The sequence below is a fragment of the Falco punctatus genome (genome assembly GCF_963210335.1).
Source record: "Falco punctatus genome assembly, chromosome: Z".
NCBI classification, from domain to species: Eukaryota; Metazoa; Chordata; class Aves; order Falconiformes; family Falconidae; genus Falco; species Falco punctatus.
Window position 1 is genome coordinate 6,553,402 of NC_137586.1, and position 27,165 is coordinate 6,580,566.

The 27,165-nt window shown below is 36.2% G+C and overlaps 1 protein-coding gene across 4 annotated transcripts in view; it reads right to left on the bottom strand.

The window, feature by feature from the left end:
- The window catches only part of PIK3C3 (phosphatidylinositol 3-kinase catalytic subunit type 3), an 82,234-nt gene that overhangs the window by 22,008 nt on the left and 33,061 nt on the right, over window positions 1–27,165 (bottom strand). For 2 of the 4 annotated variants that reach the window (XM_080370917.1, XM_080370918.1), the window contains 8 exons: window positions 26,744–26,875; window positions 24,995–25,123; window positions 24,599–24,668; window positions 23,863–23,927; window positions 20,749–20,833; window positions 19,571–19,645; window positions 7,780–7,948; window positions 2,104–2,194 (listed from right to left, as the gene is read on the bottom strand). In XM_080370917.1, the coding sequence (XP_080227043.1) occupies window positions 2,104–2,194; window positions 7,780–7,948; window positions 19,571–19,645; window positions 20,749–20,833; window positions 23,863–23,927; window positions 24,599–24,668; window positions 24,995–25,123; window positions 26,744–26,875 (816 nt within the window). The remainder of the gene's footprint in view (window positions 1–2,103; window positions 2,195–7,779; window positions 7,949–19,570; window positions 19,646–20,748; window positions 20,834–23,862; window positions 23,928–24,598; window positions 24,669–24,994; window positions 25,124–26,743; window positions 26,876–27,165) is intronic. The other 2 variants (XR_013924702.1, XM_080370919.1) reach the window with 2 other exon arrangements.

Consider the following 27,165-nt stretch of genomic DNA (forward strand, 5'->3'; position numbering starts at 1 on the left):
CTTAAACTTTGCCAACATCCATGATCTCCAGTGGGGTATAATACAAACATGCTTTACACAATCTTGATTTTTAACTACTGTAAAGTGAACTGTAACATACCAGCTGTAGAAAAGACTTGGCTTTAAATTCTGTTTCTTGATTTGTTATTTCAAGAAAATTATACCGGGAATTTATATAAAGACTTCTAGAAGCATCTGAAATACTCAAATGTTGCTACACTGAAACAATCCTTTATAAATATTTTACAGAATCTGACATCCTATTATTAATTACAGAAAACAAAATACCCATGGACAGCACTTCTACAGAGTCTACCACTAAAGAATAAAATGCCAATATACTACTAAGAAACAAGGACATTGCATATTAATTGGGAGTGAACACTGGGAGACTCCAACTGATAAAAGAAAAATGTCACGAGCTCATGAAGACAGAGCATTCCAGGCAAGAATGAACACTATCACGTCAAGCAACAGTGAACTCTGGACAAAGATGAGTAAGGTTAAAATGCGTACCGAGTCTCAAACTTATTGCTGCAAACATGAAAGAACCAGCACTCCTGGAATTCAATGAAACAGTCAGTTTGATCTCTTTATGACTACTTCAGTCAACAACAAACTTCCCAAAATTAGCCCCTGCCCTATGTATAGATACATACATCAATTTCTCCTAGGATTTATTGTGCACCTATTTGTAAACTTCGCAACGTAAAAGGTTTTCCCCTCCTTACTGTACCATGGAAGTAAACCAAAAAAATCCCATGTACTTTCCATTTTTCCCATAGGTTGCTAGTACTACACATCTCTCCTCTATAAAAATTTATAGATGTGTTGCAAGCATACCATTAGGAATGTCCCTTCAAAAACAGGTGTGTCTACAAAAATGTAGTTACCCCCAGAGCTTAGGAGGTATTGAAACATTTTGGTCTTCTACTGTAAGCCTTTATCTCCCACATTCTATTTAAGTAACCTACTCAACCTTTGTAGGCATTTAGGGACAAAGTTGTGGCTCAAATATTGATATGGAAAAAGAACTAGCTGTTGGTTTCCCAGGAAAATAACCAGGTTCAGGGAGGGCTGTCATCTTTACCGCAAAATACTTGTGGCTAGCTCAGCCTTCCTGAAAACAGAATTGAATAGCTACATGAACTCTCTGAATCAATTTGAAACCAAGAAACTCTGAAATCCTCAACTTCTTGCAGGCTAAAGGAAAAATAAGGTTGAGTCATAGTTTAGTTTTCTTTAAGGAAATCATATTGGAACATGAAATATTAAAGATCCTGAATATCTGTTTTCATAGCTTATTGAAAACACGCAAGAAAAGCCTATTTTAGAGAAAACCCACTGCTTGAATAAAAATTACACTGAACTGATTTCCATTGGATATACAGGCTCCACAAAGTCTTTTGTAGAATTAAAACCGATAGTCCTTCACTGTAAATCAGGTTATAAAAAAAGCCAACATTTGCCTAAATGTTAGCGTAATGCAATCTAGATGAACATTTATACAGTATCTTTGATGTCAATTGTTGTTGAAACGTCAAATGGAGGAAAATGATACAGGCTGGTGCAAAGGGACAAAGCAAGAATTATGGGACATGAGTCTGTTTTCACAATAAACAAAAATGTCTTTGTGATGAAGATATACAAGTCTACTGGCTTTAAATCTTCAGCAGACCAGTTTTATATCTACGAGTAGACTAGTCTTACATAACCATCCATGACTTACAGGATTCTAGACTAGATGGAACAATCTTTCATGATATAGTCCATGTTGATTGCTTCACTGATCAAAAGTTTCATACGGTGGAATCACTGTTCTTAGCAGAATGCTAAAATACCACTTGGAACGGAGTGCTACAGCAGACTCTTCACTACAGCACAGACGATAAAAAGCACTTCCGTATTGATGGGCACATGTGCTAAGTGATCTCACAAGTATATTCTCCTACCTTTAACTTTAATGTTCTAGAAATCGCTGAGAATTTCTAAGACAGGAGCAAGTACTTTCAGGTCAGTTACAAGTAAGTTACCACAAGTAACTGAAAACCTCATGCCATGATGACTTTGGTTACTGAAAGACAAGGAAAGGTTTCCAGTTACCTTTTTTACAGTCTTGTCAGGTTCAAGAGCAATATCTGGAATGTTGGCATCCACCATGAGGGAAAATAAGTTCAAGATCAAGTTGGAATACCTAAGCATAAGAAGAGCAAATTAGGTACAACACTTTGTAACCTATACAAAAGACATTTTGTAAACAACTTCATTTAAGAAACCCATCGTCATCTTAGTATGAATTGGTAATGCTTCAGGGGAGATGCATTAGTAACACTTTAGTTCAATGTATTTATATTAAAAACATAGGATATCTGCTATTAGCAGTATAAGTTTAAACCTCAAACTGTCTCAAACTGCCAAAACTGACGACTGCTTGGTTTTGTTACAATTTTCTAAAAATTGCCAGAACATTTATTCAGACACACATCGAATAAAAAAATGTGATTTCGTATATTGTAAGATTTAATACCATTTTCTACCTCTAGTAGTATAAACATATGCTGGCATATTGATGTAAAGGTTATTTTCTATATATTAAAAAAAAGATATCAGAGATACAGTGGTGTTATACAAATCAGAATTCAAAAAGTTGAAGTCTTCACAATTACAAGAAACAATTTTTCAAGTTGTTGCAAGGGCTTTTGCCATAACAAATTGAATATAAGTGATTTAACCAGATCCAAGTCTGTAGTTGCTCAGTTAAGCTGCAATAACAATGGCGTGCTACACTTATGAAGTACAAATACACCATTTATAACCATTAAATAAGACAAGACAGTGCACAGTTTAAAGTTTTAGTATGGTGTTGAAGTCCTCACGAATCTTTTAAAGAACACCATTTTGCCCTCACAGGAGATTAACTGTAGAGATGTTTTTTGAAAGGATAATTTTCAAGCTGTTCAACATACACTGAACTTCCTCTGTAAGGAGATCTAGTCCCCTTTCACAGACAAAGTACATAACTGACTTCAAAATCTGAAATACTGCTTTGCTAAGAGCACTGGAAGCTTCACAGATAATATAAAATGAATTCTTAGCAGCAAAACTTCTTTATTAGCAAGCTGCTGAATATATGTAACCTGACAATTTCAAGTAGCACGAAGTATTTTAACTACACAAAACGACTGCTGCATAGCCATATTTTACAAAGTAAATACTACTCCAAAAAAATTAAATGTCTCTCTAGAAAAGCTTCATTCTATCAAAAATTCTTGACACTTCATTATTATCTGGAACTAGCATTACCTAACACACTCTAATAAAGTTTTAACTCTTTGTAACACAAATATTTAACATAAACTGTTTGGGCAGAGATCTTCATTGTCTTAAGTTACTTCAGCTACTCTTCTTCACTTTCCCAGGGGCAAGGGGCTGGAATCAGGAAAATAACTTTTATGAAAGACAGACAGACAGAAAGAGAAAAGTTACACTACCATTTTGTTTCAGATCTGGCTAAGGAATCTGGCAGTCAAGTTGCTTTGGTGCCAGGAACAGACACCACAGGTTTTAAAGAATTTTTTTTCTATTTGCCTGAAAAAAAGTGTATCTCACTTTAAACATGTTTAAATCTTACAGCTACATTTTCTCAAGTCTCTTCTTAGGTTGTTGGTAGCTTCCACTGGTAGTTCTCCCTTTGAACTGAGCTAGGAGTCCAGAGTCTCAGAGTCTCTTTTTGCTCTTGAACCACACAAAGGATAAAAGCTTATGAGCACTAGAGGTTACTGAGGTTATTTAAGTGATGGAGGTTTGTAACAGAGATTTCACAGGTCTAGGTAACATTGCTAGACGCCAGTTAAGAGCTGGTTCTGTTTCACAGAATTAAGTCTTTTTGTTCTTGGTGCTTAAAAGTAAAAGCACTAGAAGCATAAGATCATCTGAAGACCCTAATTTAAAAAAAGAAACAAAATCAAGGACAGGTAATTTTTTTTTTTTTTGGGGGGAGTATGGAACGAAAAGATACAGAAATTAGGAAAGAGCTGCTCACTGTATCTTCAGGTCTCTCCTCTGCCCCTCACCCTGACATTTAACTCAGTTATCAACTAGATGGCAGTCCTAAGGATGAAAAAGAGCTTATTAAGTAAACTTGTTAGCTGCCTCTAGGATCCTTGTCACATTCCACACATTTTTAGAAACCGTATTTAAAAACTGGAACTTGACAAGAGGTAAGAGATTCCTGCTTCAGACAGTTGGCTGTCATTCTTCCCATGGGCAATATCCTTGACAAATACGCCAAGAGGTTCACAACTGGTCAACTGACAGCCAAAATTCATCCTAAGATTAGACATTTTGCTGAAACACCTGCATTAGGAATCTGACCTGTGAAAAACAAAATGCCTTCATCACGCCAGTCATATCACTCTGACATCTATGTTACAAAGACCTCTGGAACGGCTGACCCCCATCCACAGCCAGAAAGAACCAGAAGCTGTTTTTCTAGGTTTAAGGAGCTTCAATTAAGTACCTAAATCTGACACTAAATCCTTTTCACGTAAATACATTCTTTGTTTTCCTCAAAGCTCAGTACCAATTAATTTGCAAACTAAATGAGAACTCAACTACACTGGAGGTTGATTAAACTTCTAGTTTCCACATGAAGTGCTAAAAAAAACAAGGTTTTGTAAAAATTTAAGAAATCAAACAAAATAACTCCTACACAGAAGAGGCCTCATACATACCAAGAAAGAAATGCACATTAGTTCCAATTCTCACTGCAATCTTTTTCTGAGAAAAGCAACTTTTTTCTTTTTAAGTGCTTAATAAATCATCAAATATATATATGCTTGACCCTAAGCACTCCTTTATGTATTTTTTTTTCAGCATTTACTGGCTTCTTTGCATACAGATGTCCTAAACCAACTGAGTATTTAGGCTGTTGACATTGCAATACTTCTATCAAATTCAAAGCCACAAACTTCCACTACAAAGACAGGACAGGACAGGACAGCATATGGTTTTCTGCAGTACCAAACTAAAGCCCTGTTTACCTCGTCTAACACAGAAATTCCTAGTTTAAAATGTCATAACCTTTTCTGCAGTATAACTTGGGAACCCCCAGGACCCATCTCTTGTCAAGACTACATATAGTCCCCCAATCAGTATCATGACCCAGTTAGCTACAATAAACCATGGCATTTATTCTTCCAATAGTATTTCCTTGCAGCCCAGACTTGAGCAAAACTGACCTGATCCTTTCCAGTTTCACTTTTGGTTTTCCCTCTTCACAATGTCGCTCCAGCTTCTAGAAGACTATCCAGACCCTGCACTGCCTAGCTACAACCTTATCAAAGAATCAGCACTTCCCAAGGGCCATCACAGCTTTCCACTTGTTACCTACAGCACTTTTCATTTAGATCTATATGGCCACCTCTGTCCACTATACCACTGAGAACAGATTGGGGAAAAGTCTGAGCCAGCAGGATATCCCCAACCATACAGAGCCAATCTCATCCCAAAGTACAGCTTCTCTCCCTAATTACTTCCTACTCCTTTGTCCTTATCTGTGCCCACTAACTCAAACTGAACATCAAAATTCCCACATGACTAACACAGGGGAACCCTTATTTGGGAGGGGACAGTACAGTCTTTAACCTCACTCTGGAAACAACTCTGAAGTGTGGCTGGATTCTTCTTGGCTGGATCCTGCTGAGAATGTGTAAACTGGGGATTCTCAAAGGATGGGAAGTGCTAACACATATCAGGACTTAATATTTTTAAATATGTTCAACATGTATAACAAAGGTGTAAAAGGCTGCTACAGCCCAAGTGACAATGCAAGCTCTGTTGCCAGCCACAATTTGCTCTGTGACACATTGAAAAAGCAGAGGCTGTGCCTTTGATACAGCACTGCTGACAAACACACAAGACTGATGTTCAAAAAAGTGGACAGCACCGCCCACACCCTCCAGGAAAAAATACAAACAAACAAAACCAATAAAAACCTGCACATCAATGATCATATGCCAAACTACTTCAACCTAAACCAATGAACTATTTTTCCACTTGCAAGTTTTAAAATGTTTTAATTGGTTTCACTATGCAACACCCATTCCACCAGGAATCCTGAAACACTTGAGAAACAGCACTTAGAAGACATACAGAACTGTCTGTACCCCAGGGAAATAAAGAAGAAAGAAGATGACAGAGATGTCAGAGTTTGCATTTTGTCTTAACAATCAGAGGTTATGATTTCACACTACTTAGCCAGAAGAATTATCTGTGAATGGGTTTGCGTCAACATGCAGAACTGTTAGAACTAAGCCATTCCACCTCCAATACTTTTTCAACAAGTAATCTTAATAATTTTTAGCTCTAGTTGCTTAAAGTAATAGTTACAGTAATACTAACATTATCCTATGCTACCTTTGTTGAAAACCTTTTAAGATATTTATCCAGCCCCATCTAAAAATACTTTCCTATTTAACTGAATAAATATTGGAGAAACTACAATTGCAACTACAATCCCAGACATTAAAAATGAAACCACCTTAACCTACAGTTTAGTTTGATACCCAAACTACTGCTAGACTCCACAGTTAATTATGATCTTTGTAGCAAATCACTGCATAAATTCATGCAATGGATCATCTTTCACTGACACAACAGACCTTTCCATTGAAACATCTAAGTTTAAACAACAACAATTCCAGTACTTCACAATAAAAAAATACAGTATTACAAAAGTTTTGAGCAACATTTAGAACATGGACTATACATAACCTTTCTGATTCTTCTCTGAAGTCATGAATGTTGTTTGCTAATAACATGCCATTGTTTTTTCATGCTGTTGAACTGCTTTTAATCCATTAACAAAGTCAGTTCATAAACCAACTACTTACTCTCTTTAAGAAAACTACAGCAAGATTAACAAAACCACATTTTTAATTGGTATCCCTGACTGCCTACTTCTTATACTGTATGTACTTGTCACATAGGCTATTCACATGACTAATTTTTTTCCACATATTTGGAGGTTTATGTTATGCAATCTTGGTAAGTGAAATTCTTTCATCTCCATTGAACACATACTAAATCAAATCACTGGACAAACCAAGACTGCTTACCTGTGTTCCGTTCAAACAGAACACAGCTGAGCTATCTGGCTCAGAAAGTTGATGGTAAGTAACATAGTCACTGTGAAAGAATGAAGCTGAATCCAAGTTAAAGTAAAGATCTGTTGGCCTGTAAGTAGATACAGTCTAAAGAGGTTTTTGCTGTCACAGTTTGTGGTATCTACAGAAACTGCTAACATACCTGTCACTACAAGTAGCTAATCTTTGTCCCGCAGGCCCTGAACCCAGCTAAGCTTATATACGCGTCATCTTCAAGCCAAAAAATTTGGTCATCACTGATGTAAACTGGAGAAAGATAAAGCAGGAAATGAATAGTGACTTAAAAGGACGGTTCCTTGATTATCAATAATGAGATAAAAAGTTGCTTAAGGGCAAAAACGTATCAAAAAAGCAAGATATAATTTACACCCTACAGGAGTTCTTAAAACCCCCACTACTGGGGGCCTTAACATGAAGGACATTTACACTCAAGCTCTGTGTTACACCAATGCCATCATGCTTTCATTCCATTGCTTCATACAAATTCTTGTGTCTACATTCAGACTTCAAACAAGTTTTGAATTTTCGACAAAAGTATTTTCTCTGATTTATTTACTCCTCTCCTGTATTAACGTGGCTCTAATAAATGTTAGTATAAACCTAGTATTGTTACCTGCGGAGATGGAGAAAGGCTGTGTAGCACTGCTTACGGAACTCCTGGTACTGTTCACTCTGTGTGCCTCCCATACCTTCCACCATCTCCTTATTGAGCTTCATTGGGGGAGGCAGAGGCTTAGGGTCCCGACCCAAAATATAACCAAAGTCAATGTGAAATAGTTTACCTGTAGAAGGAAAGGCAAACACTTCATATTGTATCAAATCTTGGTGCAAACATTTATCACCTTTATATGCAATCTCCAGAAGATGCTAAGCAGCTCAAAAAAAACCCAAAAATTACAGTTCACTGTTTTCTGTAAGGCTTATAAGTATGTATTTTATATCTTCAGCTACCAACTTGAAGTTATGGGTTTAAAACAAGTAAAGCTGATTTGAAATTAATTAAAAGTACTAAATTTTTTTTTTTTTTAATTTAAAAAAAAACTAACAAGTTGAGATTTTCTGCCTTTTTTTTTTACATGGAATACCTACACAAAGACGGAATACTGAAACTGGTCAGCAGATACTAAATGCACAGTTATATAATAGATACTACTAGTTCTTTGTGCCTTCTTTAGAATTTTTTGGCAAATTACAATATTAACACACAAACTGCATTAATTTTAGTATCCCATTTTGTTTCTGTGGCATGAAGTATCTTATTTTAGTTGTTTTACATTTACTAAAAGGAAAACAAGACTCATGATCCTATGAGTGACCTTTTGAAGCTGCTAAATAACAAAGAAGATTTCAAAGCCATTTCAAAATTCTTCCTAGTTATTTGAGTAAGATTAACATTTATCAACAGTTTTCATACATATTGAAGAAACATCACTATGATTCTAAATCTGAAATTTTATTTCCAATGTGCCAAAGTCTGTCTTTTGTTTTTTCAGTACTAAAATGCAAGAGTTCTATGAGTTGATCATCACCTTTCCCTTCTCAGATCAACGACTACATATAAAATGTATCTGCTGCATTAACTTGACAAAAACATATATGTCTTGCTTCAAATGCACAAAGCACTTCCCTTCTTATGAAGAGCTTGTGTGCTGCCATGCTGTTCACAATATTGCTCAGATATTTGTTGGTGAGTATTCACTGCATTGTCTTTCAATAGTACTAAACCATGTGAGAAGCAATAGGTGGTAAAAAGAATAACTGAAACACTAGCAAGTTTCCAAAAACCTTCCAGATAATCTGAAGATTAAATATTATATAAATACACAAACTAAAATGTTGTCAACAGAAAACAGAAAAATTCTGTTGTCAACAGAAAATGAAAATTCGTAACTCTTAGGAAGCGGTTTCTAGGAACATTCTTGACTCAAGTGGAAAATACTGATCCCACAAAGCAAAAAGAAGTTTCTGAAAGTGTTCTGCAAACAAATTTTCAGTTTGAAATGCATAATTTAAACAATGAATTTGGCCATACCAGAGCTGCATTACAAAAAGATGGTAAGAATGCAGATATGCAAGAAGTATTTATATTAAATACATTTTTTACAACATGCATATAAATGAAATCTGTTAAGCGATTTCCTTAGGACAGAGAGAAACCATCTTCCTGAGCTTTGCAGTAATGAGTAGTCAGGACGTAAATTAAGAGGCACAAAAAGCTGATGTATATTTGAACCAAAAGGTTTTGCATCCAAAGCGAAGCTACCCAGAGACATTCATGAATTTAAATCTTACATGACTAATTTATAGAGGAGGATGAAATGTAGATACAAGATGGAAGATCTTTTAAACAAGGAAGTAGAAGATTATTAGCATGATTGTTATCTGACAGTCACAGCACAGAACATACACAGTCTTGCTTCAGAATTACGGAACCGAACAGTATTATGGACAGAGCACTGTTTGCCAAGCGGTATCTTAACCTGAAGCATCTGTATTCACTTCAACCATAAGCTTAGGTATTCAGCACTCTTGGGGGGGGGGGGGGGGGGCAGAAAGAACAGTCAGTATTTTTCAATTAGTCACCCCTCTTTGACCATTTCATTGAATAATAATGTTCTATCAGAGAAGGCTGCTTGAGATCTCTCATAAGCACTCTTCTTCAACCCAAGAAACAAATTCCATCACAGTCAATTTTCTAAGGGAGATCACAAGGATGCTTAATAAGCAGGCAAAGTATATGCTAGTTGATAAATGCCACAACCATTACACTTTGCATACCTAATTGTGCTACAAAAAAAAAAACAAACCTCCGTTCCTTCAATAGTTTTTCAAGCTGTTACAGGAGTTACTTTTAGAGCACTAACTTCTTGAAGTAGGCGCTCTGATATATACAACCCCTCTCACCCTTAAGTTACAAGAAATGTTTAATTAAAAAGTTTGGGGGGTCTGTTTTCTGTTCAATTATTCAAACCTGTCACCTTGAAGAGTCAAGAGACAACATTTTGAATAAAACAGAAACTCTTGTGGTAGTAATTAAATCCTTTTTTTAGTTTGCTCTAGAGATAGGCAATAAGAGGCAATGATTAATAATTTAAATTGGTAAAAAATGATGCACCTAAAACACTCAAAAGCGTTTTAAGAGCTGACTGATATAGGTTCATATAAATTAGATATCAAATACTGTGCTTACGCATTTTTAGGAATCAAGTGTAAAAGAAAGTATAAGATGAGGCCACCCTGCATTAGCACTATAGCTTCCCTAGCTGTACTTCAAAATTTGGTAGACTTTTAGCTGACTCAAAATATATGTCAAAAGCTTTCATTTAAATACATTAAATCATTTTTCAAATTTACGTATTAAATAGACAACTCATTTTCATTTGTGCAGCTTCTCCAGGTTCAATCAAACCAGTATACCGTATTACAGAAGGTTCCCCTAGGTGCTGGCCTGAGGATGCTACACAGTACAGACTACCAGGCAGCATGAGGGAGTACTGCAGTTCTAGAGCTTTCTATGGAAAAACCTGACTTACATTCTCCTCAAGGACCTTATTACAGTGTGAACAACTGAACAGCAAGCCTGCTTTGGACAAATGAAATTGGTTGTATACGTAATACTGAAAATTCAGTGAAGTTTATATTATTATTATTTATATTATTATATATATAGGATGTATATATTCTTTATACATATTTTATATTATTTACATTGTTATTTATAAATAATCAATTTAATAAACTTGATTATTGGAAAACGTATAATCTAAGATAAAAAGTTGCAAGTAGCTCAAGTGACAATCCCAAGTGAAATTTGTATCAAGGCATAACATTGAGCATCCCACTTTCACGATATTAATGAATGCAATGATTAGACTACCACTCAGTATAAGCTCTCTTACAAGAACAAGGCTGGAGAAAGTTTCTGGTACCTATTTGATAAGGTGTAGTGCCAGAAAATACTAGTAGTAGCAGAAAAAGCAGGATAAAAATAGGAATATCAACACTCGGACCACTGTTGCAGATTATATGAACATCAAACAAACAAACAAAAAAAATCACCCTGATCTAGAAATTACTGAAGTTGTAATTTAAGAGGACAAAAATACATTTAGTAAGAATTTTTAGTCTGTAAGAGTTGACTTTCATTGTGAATAGCATATTGTCTCCGATGTTAGCAATCACTCCTGATACACATCTGTACAGAGGCAAAAACTGCCAGCAACAAATTTAAACATGTATTTTTCTTCAAGAGCACAGTTCCTCAAAACTGTACACATTTGAAATCTGTCAGCCTTAAGTATATGACAATACTTAAAAAATGACCTTGTCTAGTAATCACAGCTGAGAAACAGTCTACAGGAGAATCAGCATCTCATTTGGGCAGGTATTGAGTGAGGTTTTTTAGTTCTGGAGTGTCGCACGATTTCTGTGGTTTGTATTTGAAAATTCCTGAAAGTTACGTAATTTGGCTGAGAAAAAGCATACCTTCTCAACTGAATTTAGAAGACAACTCCTTAAACCTTTATAAACAATGGTTGAACTTGGAAGGGACCTCTGAAGGACATCTGGTCCAACCTCCTGGTCGAACAGGGCCTGCTGGGCTGCCTTGCCCAGGACTATGTCTGGATGGTTTCTGAGTATCTCCGAGGATGAAGACTCTACAACCTCTTTGGGCAACCTGTTCCAGTGCCTCGTCACCTTCACCGTGAGTAAGAATTCATACTCAGTGTGGTATTTATATACACTTATCATCTATCCTCCTGGCAAATTAAGACTGCTTGTGAACTTTGTGTAACGCTATTTTTCTAAAGGCTTTGAACTTCTATGTTTTATAAAACTATTACATTTCCTTCCTTCAATATACACATAGTGCCAGTGCCATAACACATACCGTTCAGTCTCTCAGACCATCATGTGAGTCTCTCAGACCTCAGCTTCTAATCCATTTTCTTCAGATCTATTACATCTCAATTTAAAGGGCTCCTAATCACTCATGCTGAAAGGCAAAACTGGACTTCTAGTTTTGGTTTATTAGTGTTCCTGAATGACAGCTAAACCATATGGGTGATGGGTGTTTTTTTTCAAGTCCACTTTTAAACTAAAAGAGCAGTTACTTTAGACAACAGGTGAAACAGATTTCATCCTCTGAGATTCTTACATTCTTGCAGAGCTAGATACAAAGGCCTTGGGTTTCTAACATTTAGACACTGAAACCTTTAGGCACCTATTTAAAAAACTGCATTCCCTATAAAAATGGGGATTTTAGGCATTTGAGAAAACAAAACATAACAATTCAGGAAATACCTTGAGACCACAGACAAATATGCAAGAACTTCCTGCCCTGTCTCAAGGCTAGGAGCTGGACTTCTATGTAGGCATCTATACATGTAGGAGACCAACTGGAAAAACAATCTAACACCTAGGAAAGCTGGTAAGAGTGCAGTCAGCAGGTGATGAAACTCGTTAAGGGAACAGGGGGTAGAGATGCCCTGAGCCTGGCAAGGAAGGAATCAGATACTGCAGGAATGTCTCAAACACTGGGAAGATCAACAAAAGGTTACTTTGTATGAACTAAGTCTGCTAAGAGGGAACAGCCTGCTAAACCCTGAATAACGGCTCCAGAAGCAGCAAAGTCAGCGGATTTGTGCAGTAGCTGGGGGAAAGGTAAATGCGGCAGGGGGAGAATGTGAACACTGACTGAATTCAAGACCAAAAAGACTTGCCCCTCCCCCCTCCCATGCCTGTAAGGAGCATGTGTGCTAATTTACAAGGCAAGTGAGGCTGATTTTAGTAAGGTAGTCCACATTGAACGATAGGAATAAAAGAGGAAGGCAAGTGATATTTTAGGAGGGGTAACACGTAAAGGGACTTCTGGTTGAGTGCTCCTACAAAAAACACCCCTCAGACAGGCCTGGCACTGGATCCAGAACTGGTGATCTCCCCCTCTCTTCTCCCCACACCCACTCCTCTTTTTCTCCTTATCTTCTACCTTTTTCTAGTAATGCAAGGCATGAAACTTTATATGCATGGCAAGCGATAAGAATTTCTGCTACCCAATTATCTACCAATGAGCCTAACTATGAAATAACAGTCTTTGTTCACCTATGGACCTCTGGTATTGCGTATACCCTATTCCGACCAACAGAACCAGCAAATCTGAGTCACTCCTCCCTCCTTGGTGGGACAGCACAAGAACATATAGTTCAAGATACACAGCTTCGGACAAACATTTCTGATGCTGAAAGTGGCTCACTCCTCAAAGTCCGCAAGATTACACTGGCACACTTTCAGGAAGCAGGAACAAAATCTCTGCTGGAAAGACTTTTAATGGAGTGTCTCTTCTTCAAAAACAGTGCCCTAATAATCACGCTCCACTCCTCATTTAAGCTACTTTACTGTGGAAAAAGCAAGAATCGAGGCATTTACTGACTGGAAGAGGACAAGATGTTTCCAGGCACATGCAATAACACAGCATACACAGAGAAAGTAATTTGTTCAAAACCTAAAAGCTAATACTGTTTTATATGTTTAAGTGCCCCCCTCCCCAATGTTGGCTACATTTTTCTACTGAACACCTGGTTTTCTAACATATGGAATATAGAGGACAGGCCCTTGGAGAGTTCGAGGAAATGGCATCAAACATGAAAACTTTCCCTGAGTAGCAGTCAGGGCATGAGGGATTTGAAAGTCCATCTGAGTTCCTTTCAGCCTTAAGAGTGATCTTTGATTAAATGAAGCACATACCTGAGGAGACTAAAAATTGGTATCTGGTGCTTGCAATAGCCAGTAACATCTAACTCTAGCCCGACAGGCTGACTTGTCCATCACTTTTACTGCTAATGCCTAGATTTTAATAGAAGAGAACGTTCCCATATAGCAGCACAGAAGTTGTTTTATTTCACCAGAGAACTGTTAGGGAAAACTACTGAAAACCTGCACAGAACTCTGAAATCCTTAAACAAAATGCAGAACATAAGGCAAATCAGATGCAAGTAGTAAACCAATTTTAAGTCTGGTGGCAACTGTCTTTTAACAGGTAAGAAACTTTTACAAATTATTTCAAACGGACCTTTTCCCACGTTTGGGAAGAGGGGAAGAAAACCCCCAACCCAAACAGGAAAACCTGCAGCTCTGAATTATAATGTACTTTCTGTAAACTACAACTGCCACTAATTTTAACCTGGCCTGTAGAGAAGTAGAATTTAGTGACCATTTTAACTGGATTCTTATTTTCAAATTGAAGCAATAGGATAAAAATTTCTCTGATGAAAATGAGTGGATGGATGGGGTGGTTTCCTAGCTTCACAACAAATTGTAATGTTACCAAAATTCCTCCTTTGCTAACAGAGCACTGCCATGTTAAAAAAATCAGAACGCCTCATTTATTGACACCACTTGTCATCAGCTACACATTGTAAATTTTCTAAGATTGCACAAAAATGGAAGAAAGTAGCATGAAACATCAGGGACTTATTCAAGATACAGGTTTTAAACTCAGTATGCAGCAAGAGCTGGAAGTTTATCATCATCATCCATATAACAGATAAGCGCCCAGCTTGTACTAAGAATCGTAATTTTTCCCCCTCACACCTCAAGCTGTTCATTCTCAAAATACACTCCATGAAGGCATATAAGAAAAAAAAAAAGGTGATGTCAGATAAGTATTGTTAAATGAGAAATACTGTTCAAGATACCTATATAAGAAAATGTTTTAGCTGACCAACAGCTAGAAGTTTATATTATTTTTGGCAGGCATCACACAAATTAAGAGTTGCAGAGAGAAATCTAAAGGGTAACAGTATGTGCTAGGGGTTTTTTTATTTATTTTTTTTTAAAAAAAAGATGTTCCTTTATCAAGACCAGTAACGTTTAAAAACATATTTAAAAATTCCACTGCATTTTACATACTAAAGTAGTTTGCAACATTAATAAATAATATTTATAAATACACTCATCTAAGCACAGATATAGCAGAAGGGTTTGTATCCTATACTTTTTCACTTTTGTCATCTTTCAACCTGCTTTGGGAGAGATGGTTTTAACTGCAAAGCACTGCAAGTACAAATACATGGTGTCATCTCACATATGGAACTATTCAGATCTTTGCTGTCTTACCTGGCAACCCTTTCTGAGACTGAAGAATAAATCAGATGTCAACTGCTGCACTTCACACTGAAGACAGACCATAGCTCTACCTCTAAGCATTACATGAGAAGACAGCCCACTTCTTTCACCAATCTACACATGATGCTAAAAGCAAATGTGGTTTTCAAGCCCTCAGTCTTTGACCTGCCCTCAGATATTAATAACCTCATTTTATCCAAGTAGCATTTTTTTCTACTGCTACAGCAGTTTCAGGTGTAGAGTTCAGATCAAAGTGCCTGTATTTAGGGAACCTATAATGAGGACTTCAATTTACATGTAGGTCCCCAAAGGTTACTGAAAGACTCATCTGGCCAGTCACTAAGATGAGCATTAGTTGGTCAGACACACACATGCAGTGCTACTCAAGAATGCCTTTTCAACATCTAGGATATCCTAAAATATCTACACACAGCCTGCAAATATGACAGGACCTTTATGAAACCTCTGTCTGCTGATAAAGCAAGTTATTAAGATATCTCAAAATGGGACAGGAGACTTCACTTGTCTATCATAACTCAAACACTACCTAAGCTTGACTGTACTGATTGTCCTAAGACTTTAAAAGGCTCAGCAATCATGAAGACATCCATGCCAGGTGTAAGATAAGTAGCTAAATCACAACTCTACAGTCAAAACCAGTGGAACAAATGAGAGTAGTTTCAAAGGAAGACATGACGTTACTAACATAACACATATTACACGGAAGTTAACTGGACATGTAAGTGGACATGCTGCAACTTGTGTATCACAATCCAGCTTCACAATGACCCAGCTCTTCCTTCCAAGGCAACAAAGGGCACATTAGCTGATAAGTCAGATGCTGGCATTTATATACATATCGGTCTGTAATTCTACAACAAGGCACTGATGTTACTTAAAGCTGAGTATTCAGCTGCCAGTGTCTTGTTATTTACAAGTCACAGTAATACCTGCTCTTAATAATTTGGAAACTAGAAATTAAAACTTCACAATTGATAACATTTTTCATCTCCAAGAGAAGTAGGAAGTTGAAAGTTCTCAGAGAAAATAAATATTCCTGTCATGCAACAGCAACTATATAATGTGACCTTCAGGGTACAAGCTAATGCACATTTGTGAAACAGATGCAAGCGTACTTTTAAGTTTTAACAGCACTCACAGATTAGGATGTTTTGACAGAAGGTTCCCTATATTCCTTTCCAAGCAAACTTCTGCAGCTGTCCTTTAAGTATAATGGGACAGCATTTAAAAATCTGAAAGCCTAGGTATCTTGTTTAAGACTACTTAAAGGCAGTCACCCTACTTCCAGAACTACAGGCATAAAACAGTCACGAAAGACAACAGAAATTACTTGACCCGACATGCTCATCCTGTAGGGCAAAAAAATACATTTCTAACACTGAATGGGAAACAATCTGGTTTTAAGAACTTCAATATCTATTAATAGTTAAATTATACCATATCTATTATAAACATAGACATCTGTATATTAGAAGATAATGCAATAATTCTATAGGAAGAAGTCCAACATACATGTGGCTACATCCACCAAGCTAAAAAGTAGAGCCAAAAAAGGTAACCATACGTTATTGCCATATACATCCAAGAAAAGTATGTGAATCCACTGCTGGTACTCAGCATTCTTTACCCTGTTGGAAAGCTTCAATTCATTAAATAATTATCATCAAGAAAGGATGCATATATGGCCATGCAATTTTGAAGAAAGGTACATATAGCTTCCATTCTTCAACAGAAGAATTAAATTAGCTTTTTCCAACTTAAGTCTAAGGGATTCTTAGTAGCATTTTTAGTAAGCCTTTGTTGTACATGGAACCTAAGAATTTCTCTTGGTAGCTCAAAAAGATCTCACTCTGTATGTGACAGAGCATAGGTAGCAGATGAAAACAGTTTCAGAAAGTACCGTAGATCTGCACTGCCCTCTGCTGTACTGTTTAAATTCTTCCACCAAGCCAAACCACCACTGTGCTGTTACTTTTTAACAGAAAGGTAAGATGTATTTTATCCCACAACAAAACACTAAAATACTACTACTCTAACCATGCAAGCAGTGCCTGCTAGCGAAAAATGTATACCTCTCGCCTTAGACAAATGACAGACAAGGCAGATGAAAAATCAAGACAGATTTTTAAATGCCCATTTATATACTTCCAACCAGGTAAGGAAAAGTACGCTGGCTTTAGTTGCTCTGCCACGCACTTAGAGCGAGACCTTTTACTCTAACCAAGGCCCAATAGTTAAATTTTCTAGCCTTTCATACAGAGCATGCTGATTCAAACTTATAAATGCTTCAGCCTTACCTGTAAACTTCCACATGGAAGCCTTGCACATGGATATTAAAAATTACTTTTTCATTTACATGTATTCTGTTTACATGTTTCTATTTCATAAACATTTCACTATTATAAACACTTAGCCACAACTCCTAACTCTTCATCATTATGTAATGAAGGTATTCAAGGAATCAAACTCCTGTGGGAAGCTGTAGCTCAAAAGCAACCAAGCAAATGAACCAAAACAACAACAAAACCACCAAAAATTTTCTCCTCCACAAGGTATGTTTTTCTTTGTTGAAACTGTGAAGTTCATGCAGCTACATACAAATTAATTTTCAAGTAAAACACTTCAACTTCCCTCCACCCCAAGCCATTGATTTTAATAGTTGAAGTAGCTTAATTTTCAAATCCTTCACTTCCTCTGGTAGAGAAATCTTCTATTAATTTACCATTAGAGTTATTCACTCTACTTGGTCTATTACTGAATCTGTAAAGAGGGCAACAAAAAAATATTAAAAAAGTTAGAACAAGTTAAGGAGCGTCAGAATGCATATTGCTATTTTGAACTTTCAAGATACATGGGTTCTGCTGCAAACTAAAGGATGTACTTGATTAAACAGTAACTTCTACTTTCTCCCCTGCAGTTCTGAATTTGTATTGAGCAGGACACTAAAGAGCCTGTTTCCTTCTTTGTGTTTAAAAAGGCTTAAATATCTATCTATCTATATGTATGTGTATATATATATATATATATATAAAATCTCAATTGGAGCTAAACAGTCCAGCCAGCTCAGTTAGACTGATGATGAAACACTTAGATTTTTGTGTAAAGTGGATCGTTTTCATCAAGAACACGAGATTCTTAGGGAATAGAAAATGCTCAAGTGAATCCTACTGACAGGCCTCGCTTGACATTCCCACTTCTGGGACATAACATGTAAATTTCTTAGAAAAACATACAGACCTGGACAACTCACAGAACGATTTTGATTAAAAGAAAGCCAAATTTCAGACAAGAATTCACACGGACAACTCAGTGAAGTCATCAAGATAATACCTAATTCCATACGACTACTGATAATACTTGTCTAACCACCTACTGTATTTGGAACAGCATACATTAAAAAAGCAGAATTATTTGGCAACTATTAAAATATAACTGGCATCTAATTATTAGACCTTGAATTTGCTTTCTGATAGCATGTTAAAAAAAGGTACTGAACAGGAATGTAACAATTTAATGAAAATTAAATGGTCTGGTAAGAACAAATAGGATACCTGGGGTTGAGGTCATTTTACAAATACTTCTTAATGCATCCTTTTTTTAAAGCTTTGGACCAAGATTTCTGAAAAAAATGTAACTATTATTTTATCCAAGTTTAAGATAACAATGAAATCTCTCTTGGTCTTAGGTAAAGGCAGTCAAATTCTACCATATACTGGGCCCATACTACTTTCAAAAGAGGTAGCATCACTCAAGAAAATTTTTACGTTTAACAAAGAAAAAACTTACACATCCAGTTTTCAAATGGAAAAAAATGTGACAGTAGAACATAGGCCTTTCAAATAAGCCAGCTGAAAACTATACAAAACCCCCAGTATTTACAAACATGTCTGTGTTGAGGTTAAGTTGAATTTATGCTACCTGCAGAAACATAAATGTCTCTTAAACTGACACCAAAACCACATCAGATACACATTATATCTTGTATACTAATGTGTTTAGAGAGCAATTAGTCTACTTGTTCTTATTCTTTGACTGCAACTTCACACTAATTTAAAACAGTTTAACAGCTTAAACCTAAACTTTGATTTACCGCATCAAATATTACCTTAGATGAAACAATGTAACTTTACATTTAAAAATATATTCTAATCTACAATACTCAAGTGGGTTATAGTCAAAAGGAAATGGAGCAAAACAGTACCGACACATTAGAAATTAATCAACTGCTGTTATAAAATTACACTACTAAAAAGAATTACCTGTTTTTGTTAGCAAAAGATTATCCAGATGTCTATCTCCAACTCCAAGGATGTAAGTAATTACACAATAACCAGCTGTAACAAGTAAATTATAAACATGAATATAAGCACCTTTCCTGGAGAGCAACAAGTTCCACACAATTAACAGCCGCCTTATCTTAGTTCTTGTTCACTAGTAATAAATATACCACGCAAACTGGGAGCAGAGGTGGTACTGATGAGGAATAATCCACATTATCAGCACTATGAAGAACATTTGAACGAATAAATTAAAACTCTGAAATTTATTCAGTACTACATAGATTTTAATTTCTTACCACACAATTACATGCCTAACACTAAAAGCCTAAATTCGTTCAATATTAGGATTAAGATACTTCAAAGGAAGATGAAGTGTTCTGAGCAAAATGAGCATCACCATTTTGCACTGAAGTATTTTAGACACCTGTAAAACAAGCATTAGACATTGATACAAATCTGAATGCATATTATCAGCAGTATTCACAAACTCAGCAGTAAGCCAGGCAGTGATCAATACTGAACTTTTTAAATTGTCACTTTCACCCTCTAACCAGATAACCAGAACAGTGTGAATCAGTTCTAAAGTATGTGGCATCAGAAAGAGAAGGGGAAAAGAAAAGATACTGTGAAGCAACAACTGAACACCTTTTTTTATTATTATTATTATTTAGAATGGAAAAGCGGTATTTCAATACTGCTGTCATTTTACTGAACAAGAACTACACTACCACTTTTTCTTGCCATCCAAATGGAACACGGGGCTGCATGTAGCCTCATCCACAGAGAACCCAATGTTTTAAAAAGAAATGGAAATTTTCTACCTTAAATACAGATGATTTATTATTATACAAATGCCTTACATCTCCCTGCATTATAAAGATCCTAACTCATGATGTGGAGGGGACAGAGGTAAGATTATTGCTAGAAAGCAAAAAGTATTTAACTTCCAGTCTCCTTTAAGGAGAACAAAAAGAGCACTGAGGAGATAAACTGTGTATGACATGCCAAGCTTAAAACTATTCACAGGGATTCTGACAGGAAGTACATGCATAGTGCCCTATCTGCAGTCATCTGAACTGAAAATGTCTTAATACCTCATCAGCCCTGTCCTATATACCTTCAGATAATAAGTTACCAGCTGTAAGCCTGTAACTTACCGCAGCTCTTAACGTATGTGTCCATCACCTCTGCACTTATTCCATGAGGGCCAGTCTCACTAGGTGCATGTTTTCTGAAGAAGTTCTGCAGGGGAAGTCATTAACATAGTTATTCCACATGATCTGAAACAGGATCTTTAGAACTGGTAGAAAAGAAGATTTATGTCAAGACCACAAATGGCCATTACTACAATCTGTTAAACTAGCAACTACTCCCAAAAAACCCAGTAAAATATAATTTAATTTTATATTGTTTTTATCTATTTTACCTTAATCATCTCATTCTTATAGGCAAAAGAAACAGATCTGAAGTTCAAACTGAAAAGCAGTTTATTTTATTAACAGTTTCAGAAAATTAATAACGCATTGAAAAGTTATTAATTAATGAGTACAGATACTTCCACAGGAAACTGTTCAGTCCAGATCATGAAAAACTAAAACAGGCCTAACAGTCTAGATTAGTAACTAAACCTGGGACACACATTCTTGTAAGGTTTATCATTGTTACAGGTCTCCCTATTCCACAATATAACCAAGTGCTATTGAGTTTAAAATGAAAATTTAAGTCATCAAATAGAACCTTCACATTTTCTATGTAATGTGGACAGGGCCAAAACGGTCCTTCCCACTACTCAGAAGGAAACTGGTTTTGTCTTGACTGAGACAAAAGATAGCTAAATTGAATCCAAGATAGCACAAGTTTCTTCCAGTAAGCAAACACAAATTTAAGCAAGCACTGTAAGAGGAGCTTTGTAGGCATCTGGATGACATATGACTAAAATCATGACAAAATGAAAGGAGTCTTAATAAAAGAGGAGTGGCACTGAAGGAAAGTATCTGCAGGCTGTTTAAGAAAGTTTTGCTAGAAAAGCAGTCCTGTTGTAATGTGTATCATAGTTTTAAGACCTAGAGGAAGCTTTAATTATCTCTGCTTACACAGAAACAAGCCCTTCTGAGATGTTAGAAAAAGCTGACAGTAGAAAGATTCCGTTAAATGAAATCCCTAAGCAAAACGTGGAAGGGAATTTTTAACTGGTTAACAGGATACTAGAGAGGTGTATTTCAGTGCTCCAAAATTTTACATGGTGTATGTAAAAACAAACAACAAAACTGCACTCAAAACCAAAACCAACAGAAAAACACAGACTTCAGACCATCCAAACGCTAAACTGCAGAGTGTGGAACAGAAACACCTCCAAAACATGAACTGTAATTTCGAGACTGTTGATAGCAGGTAACACATTTTATTCCCTGCACATCTGTATTATCAGCCAGTACCAGATTATTTGCTTTAAATCTTTTCAGAAGTGAAACATTTTTTCATGTTTATATACAGTGTTCATCTTTATTACAACAGCTGCGACACAAAAAGAATAAACCAAACTTTCACAACACCTAAAAACATTCATTCAGTTTTGTCCTTGCTTCAACTAGGATAGCTAATTTTCTTACCAGTAGCAGATACACTACTGTGGTTTTGAATTTAGGATGAGAATAACGTTCATAACACTGATGTTTTAGTATAAATACTATACAGCAACGACTAAATCAAGGACTTTTCAGCTTCTCATGTCCTACCAAGAAAGTAGGCAGGGGGTGCACAAGAAGCTGGGAGGGGACACAGCTGGGACAGCTGACCCCAACTGACCACAGGGATATTCCGTACCATAAGATGTCACACTCAGCATATAAAGCTGGGGGAAGGAGGAGGAAGGGGATAACAGCGACATTCAGAGTTAGGGAGTTTTGTCTTCCCAAGTAACCTACAATGCCTGCCTATTTTATCATGCTTTGGTACAGGAAATCAGAGTTCTATAATGTATTTTGCCATTGATCTGTGAAGTAATGTCAGATCACATTCTTTGGCATCTTGTCTGTCTAGATTAGCAATTTTTCACAGGAAGAATTGTTCCTTACGTCTGCACAGCGAGTAAAACAGCAGGCACCTATTTCAGCTTAGAATATGATGTTATAAATAACTGCAAAATGACAATTTCACAAGCAACACTACATGTATTACTTTATAAAAACATGTAATAGACTAGAATATGAACAGTGCATTTCCAAGTTTACAAAGGACTTCCAAGAAAACACTTTCTAAACTGTGTGATTACTGAATGTGTACATGTACCTTATCACTCCCTTTATGGAATGGGAAGCTCAAAAAAATCTTATGCAGCTTGATGCTGGTCATTGTCTGATAAATGATAAGAAGATAAGCACTTGATATGCTTATTTGTTAAACAAATGATAATGTCAAATACTGAGTATTTTTTAATCTATGTATTTTTAATATATGTAGTTTATAGTAGCTGGGAGCTCTTTGCTTTGGCTCCCTGCTACTGAGCTATGAACAATGCAAGCATCCAGTGTAAACTACAAAAAAAGGGAAAAAAGTACTGTGACAAATTGAATCCAACATAAACATGCTATGTTTTCACTTAAAAACTTATTAGTTATACATCTTGGAATGTTTTTATCTAACTGCATGTATCAACCAGCTGAGCTCTGCTACACAGCTTGTGTGTTGTGCTTGAAACTAGCATGAATTTTATGTGCCACTACTCAATTACATGTCCCTACTCAATTCCATGACAGTTACAGAAAATTTGCTAAAGTAAAAAAACAAAACAAAACAAAACCCTACACAGTATCTATACATCCACCATGGCAGGGAAACAGACTTCAGAAAGTATATGAACAAACTATTAAGCTGTTCCATCAAAAAAATATCAGTAAGACATACTTGGACAAGGTATCTAGGCAAAACTACTGAATGAATGACAGAAACACTTTAAAACAAAACCCTACAGAAAAGTGTCATGCACCCTCCATTCATCGTTACAGCAAAGCCAGACCTTCAATAGCACAACTAAAATTACACTTTAATTATTTAAACAGTATTGTTTTTAGGACATGAAATACTTGTGGTGATTTAAGTGTATTTTTTTAAAGCAAAAAATCTGCTGTGAATGTTACAAGACACAATTTGTCTTCTAACAGATACAAAATTCAGCTGAGAGACTAAAGACTTTTGTACGAGATCTAAGCCTGCAAACTATACTGTTTTTTTATACTAATCACTAGAAGACTTAAAAATCCCCCCTCACATACCTGTATACTTTCTTCTGTAGCAAGAACTTCTGCAACTGGTACTGACTGAATAAACTGCATGAAGCCTGTGACAGAAAACAACCAAAAATAAAGTCTCCAATGCATACAGCTTTCAAGGCACTCTGTAACACGTTTATTAAAGGACAATGCTAATACACACTTTCAATCAATTGCTTCTCAGCAAAGAAACACCAAACATGTTTTGCCCCAATTTTCTGCCTTCAGTAGTTTTAAACCAACTTGTCATTAACACCAAACTAGCTTGCAAAAGGTCTGTTGTTCCAAGTCTTCATGAGAAGAGAAAGAAAATCAGTGGCTTTCTAAATAGTTGTCCAGAATGTACCTAAAAGCAAAGACAAGTCTGATTTTGTTTTGTCTTGTTCTTTTCCCCCCACTTCATACAAAGATCTATAAATAGGAGTGTTGTAAGCTATTTGTCCAAGATTACACCACAAGCTAGCAGCAAAGATAAGACTACTGATTTTCACATAGTCCAAAATGTAGACCAGGATTCTTTTAATTAAGATAGTTGAGTCACCTGTGCAATACTGTAGTCACTCAGGTCACTCCATGACTTGTATTACAACATTTACTTACACATTTGAGCTCCTTTTGAGAACGCTATATGTAAGCAAAAAACCTCTGATGAAAACAGACTGTGTCACAACACAGTCTATGAAGAGAGGGGGAAGATTCCTCCCATTGCTGTAGTTTTAGGAAACAGAAGTATTCATACCATGTTTTGTACTAGTTGCCAGCACTTTATAGGGCGTCAGCTTCAAATCCAGATTCTCTTTTCTTAACAGCTGGGGGGAAAACAACAACACAAAAAGTAAAAATGAATGCAACAAAAAGGCAGCTTCTATTCCAAAAAGCAATTTGTGTTGGATGTTGATCTCCACTGTTCTTCACTGAAATTAGTAATGAGTGAAAGCCTGTTTGTCAATTTATTTACATCTATGCAGGATCATTGCATGTCTATAAAGAAAAGAAGAAAAGCCAATTAAGATCTGAGAATTCTTAAATGTATTAGAAACATAGGATGCAGTAACAGTTTTTAACAGTCTTGCTCTAGACAAGGAAAAAAAATCAAGAACACAGAGGGACAAGGATGTGAATTAACAATTCTCACCTTATCCATGAGTGAAATAATCTGAAGAATAAGTTGATCTTGACGCAAATCATCACCATGCTTAAAAATTACAGGATATTTGCCTCCATCTTCTGTCTTGAAGAATAACTGAGCGGGCATTAAGGCACTCTGGAAAAGGAAACTTACTCTACTAAACTGGTTCACAGTAACATTCCTATTAAGATGTTTCTACAGCGGAGTTCTAAAATACAAATCTTTGTTTACTGCACTGTAGATCAGAAGTGAATTAAGCAAGTATCAGGTCACAGGATACTTGTATCAAATCCAGTTACAAAAAGATTTAGACTAGTCCCATCTGAATACCACCAGTGTCAGTGATCACCAGAACTCTTTCCACATTCTTCAAGTTTGGTAGCAAAGAAGCAATTCTGAAGCTTATAAAAGAAGCTACTCAGTGTCTAGGACTGAACAGTTGGAACATACCACTTCCAGCTACCTAAATGTGATGTAGGCATACTTTTTTAAAAAATACCTTAGAGTCTTCCCTCTTTTTTCTTTTTTAGCAAGGAATGTGAAGAATACTTCCCCCACTCCCCACGCTCCCCCCATCCTCAGCAGCAGAAGAGGAAAGGATATAAATATTCAAGTTTTGTGTGTACGCATGTAATTCCAATCAACATAGAAGCACTGTGCAAAAGGTCACAACAAAACAAATTTAAACTGACCAGATCAAAAAGAGACACAATTATAAAATAAACATCAAAGAAATGCTAGGGGCAAGACATCTTAAACAACTAATTGCTTCCTTAATCTATTTAGTAAAAGCAAAAATGCCTTTTTACATTGTTTGTTAAGAAAGCCAATTTAATTGCCTGCAATTTCTCTGCATAAAATGGGTTGAAGGAAATCAATTACCTGAATGAATGATTTCATCTACTGCAACTGACCAAGTCACTTCCCTCAAAACCAAATTAACAACAACAACAAAAAAAAGCAATGATACAGAGTTTGGTATTTGAGCAGTTACATTAGATTTTCACATGCAGTGAATGTTTCAAGTCAAGGTATTATTCTTGGTAGGTAATATTTAGGTTTTGTTCCAGCAGTCTTTTTGTCAACATTCTTCCCCCAACCCTTAAATTACATTCCTGCTAAAAGCTGACTGACATTTGCAAAACCTTGTTTTCATGATAAGATCTTTCCAACGTTGCCTCCAACCTGAGGTGCAAGACCATGCAACTGAAAAAGTGTACTCTTCTAAGAGACTAACTGGTATATAAAGAAGCAAGCCAAAGCTGAAAAACCAAGAGATGTTATGATAGAATCTCTGATTTTAAGTAAATACAAATTATATCACAGTCAACAAGTAGCCTGTCACAGTTCGACCATACTGGGCATAATAAATTTATGACCTAGTAGAGGTGACGGATTAACACTGGTCATCACAGCAGCTTGCACATTTTTTAACTGGCAGAGGATGCCTACTAGATACAGGCCTGACTTGTAAAGCACACTTTGGCCATCTTAAAATTACATCACAGTCACCTATGAGTTGAAAGTAAATTTATGAAGAGGTCCTACATCACTAGATACTGGCAATAACTTACATTCCAGGCAATAACTTACAGTCCAAGTAGAAAAGGAAGCAAAATAACCCCAGCCTTTTCAACAGTATGTTGACTGTTTATTAGCCTCAACTATGTCAGCCTCTTTAAATCTTTCAGTTGATTACTTTAAGCTTAGCACTCATAAAATGTGTATTTCAGCTGTTCAGAAGACGTCATTTACCTTGAAGAGTGTGGCTTTTTCAGGGATTATCCCTTTAATTTTCACCTGTGGTTCCAGAGGAAGTGGAATAAGTTCCATATCTGCTAAATTCATCTTTTCATTATCTGCTAACAATGCCTGAAGCCTCTCATTCTGAAAGAATAAAAATTTATTTAAAACACCAAACAAACCACCTACTAGGCATATAGCAACAGTTGAAAAGTCTCTTAACAAAGGACGTATTAATAATAAGTATCCAATTTATTCAATTCTTTACTCTTCCAAAGAATCAAGGTTTTGCTCTTAGAATCCAGTGAAATCAAAATTTCTCTTTATGCAGTAACCTGAATAAGGAAGCACATATTCCACCTAGTATGAGTATATTCAAGCAATTTTGTAAGTGCCAGGTGTAAGTCTTATAAAAATTTATTTCTAAATTGCCT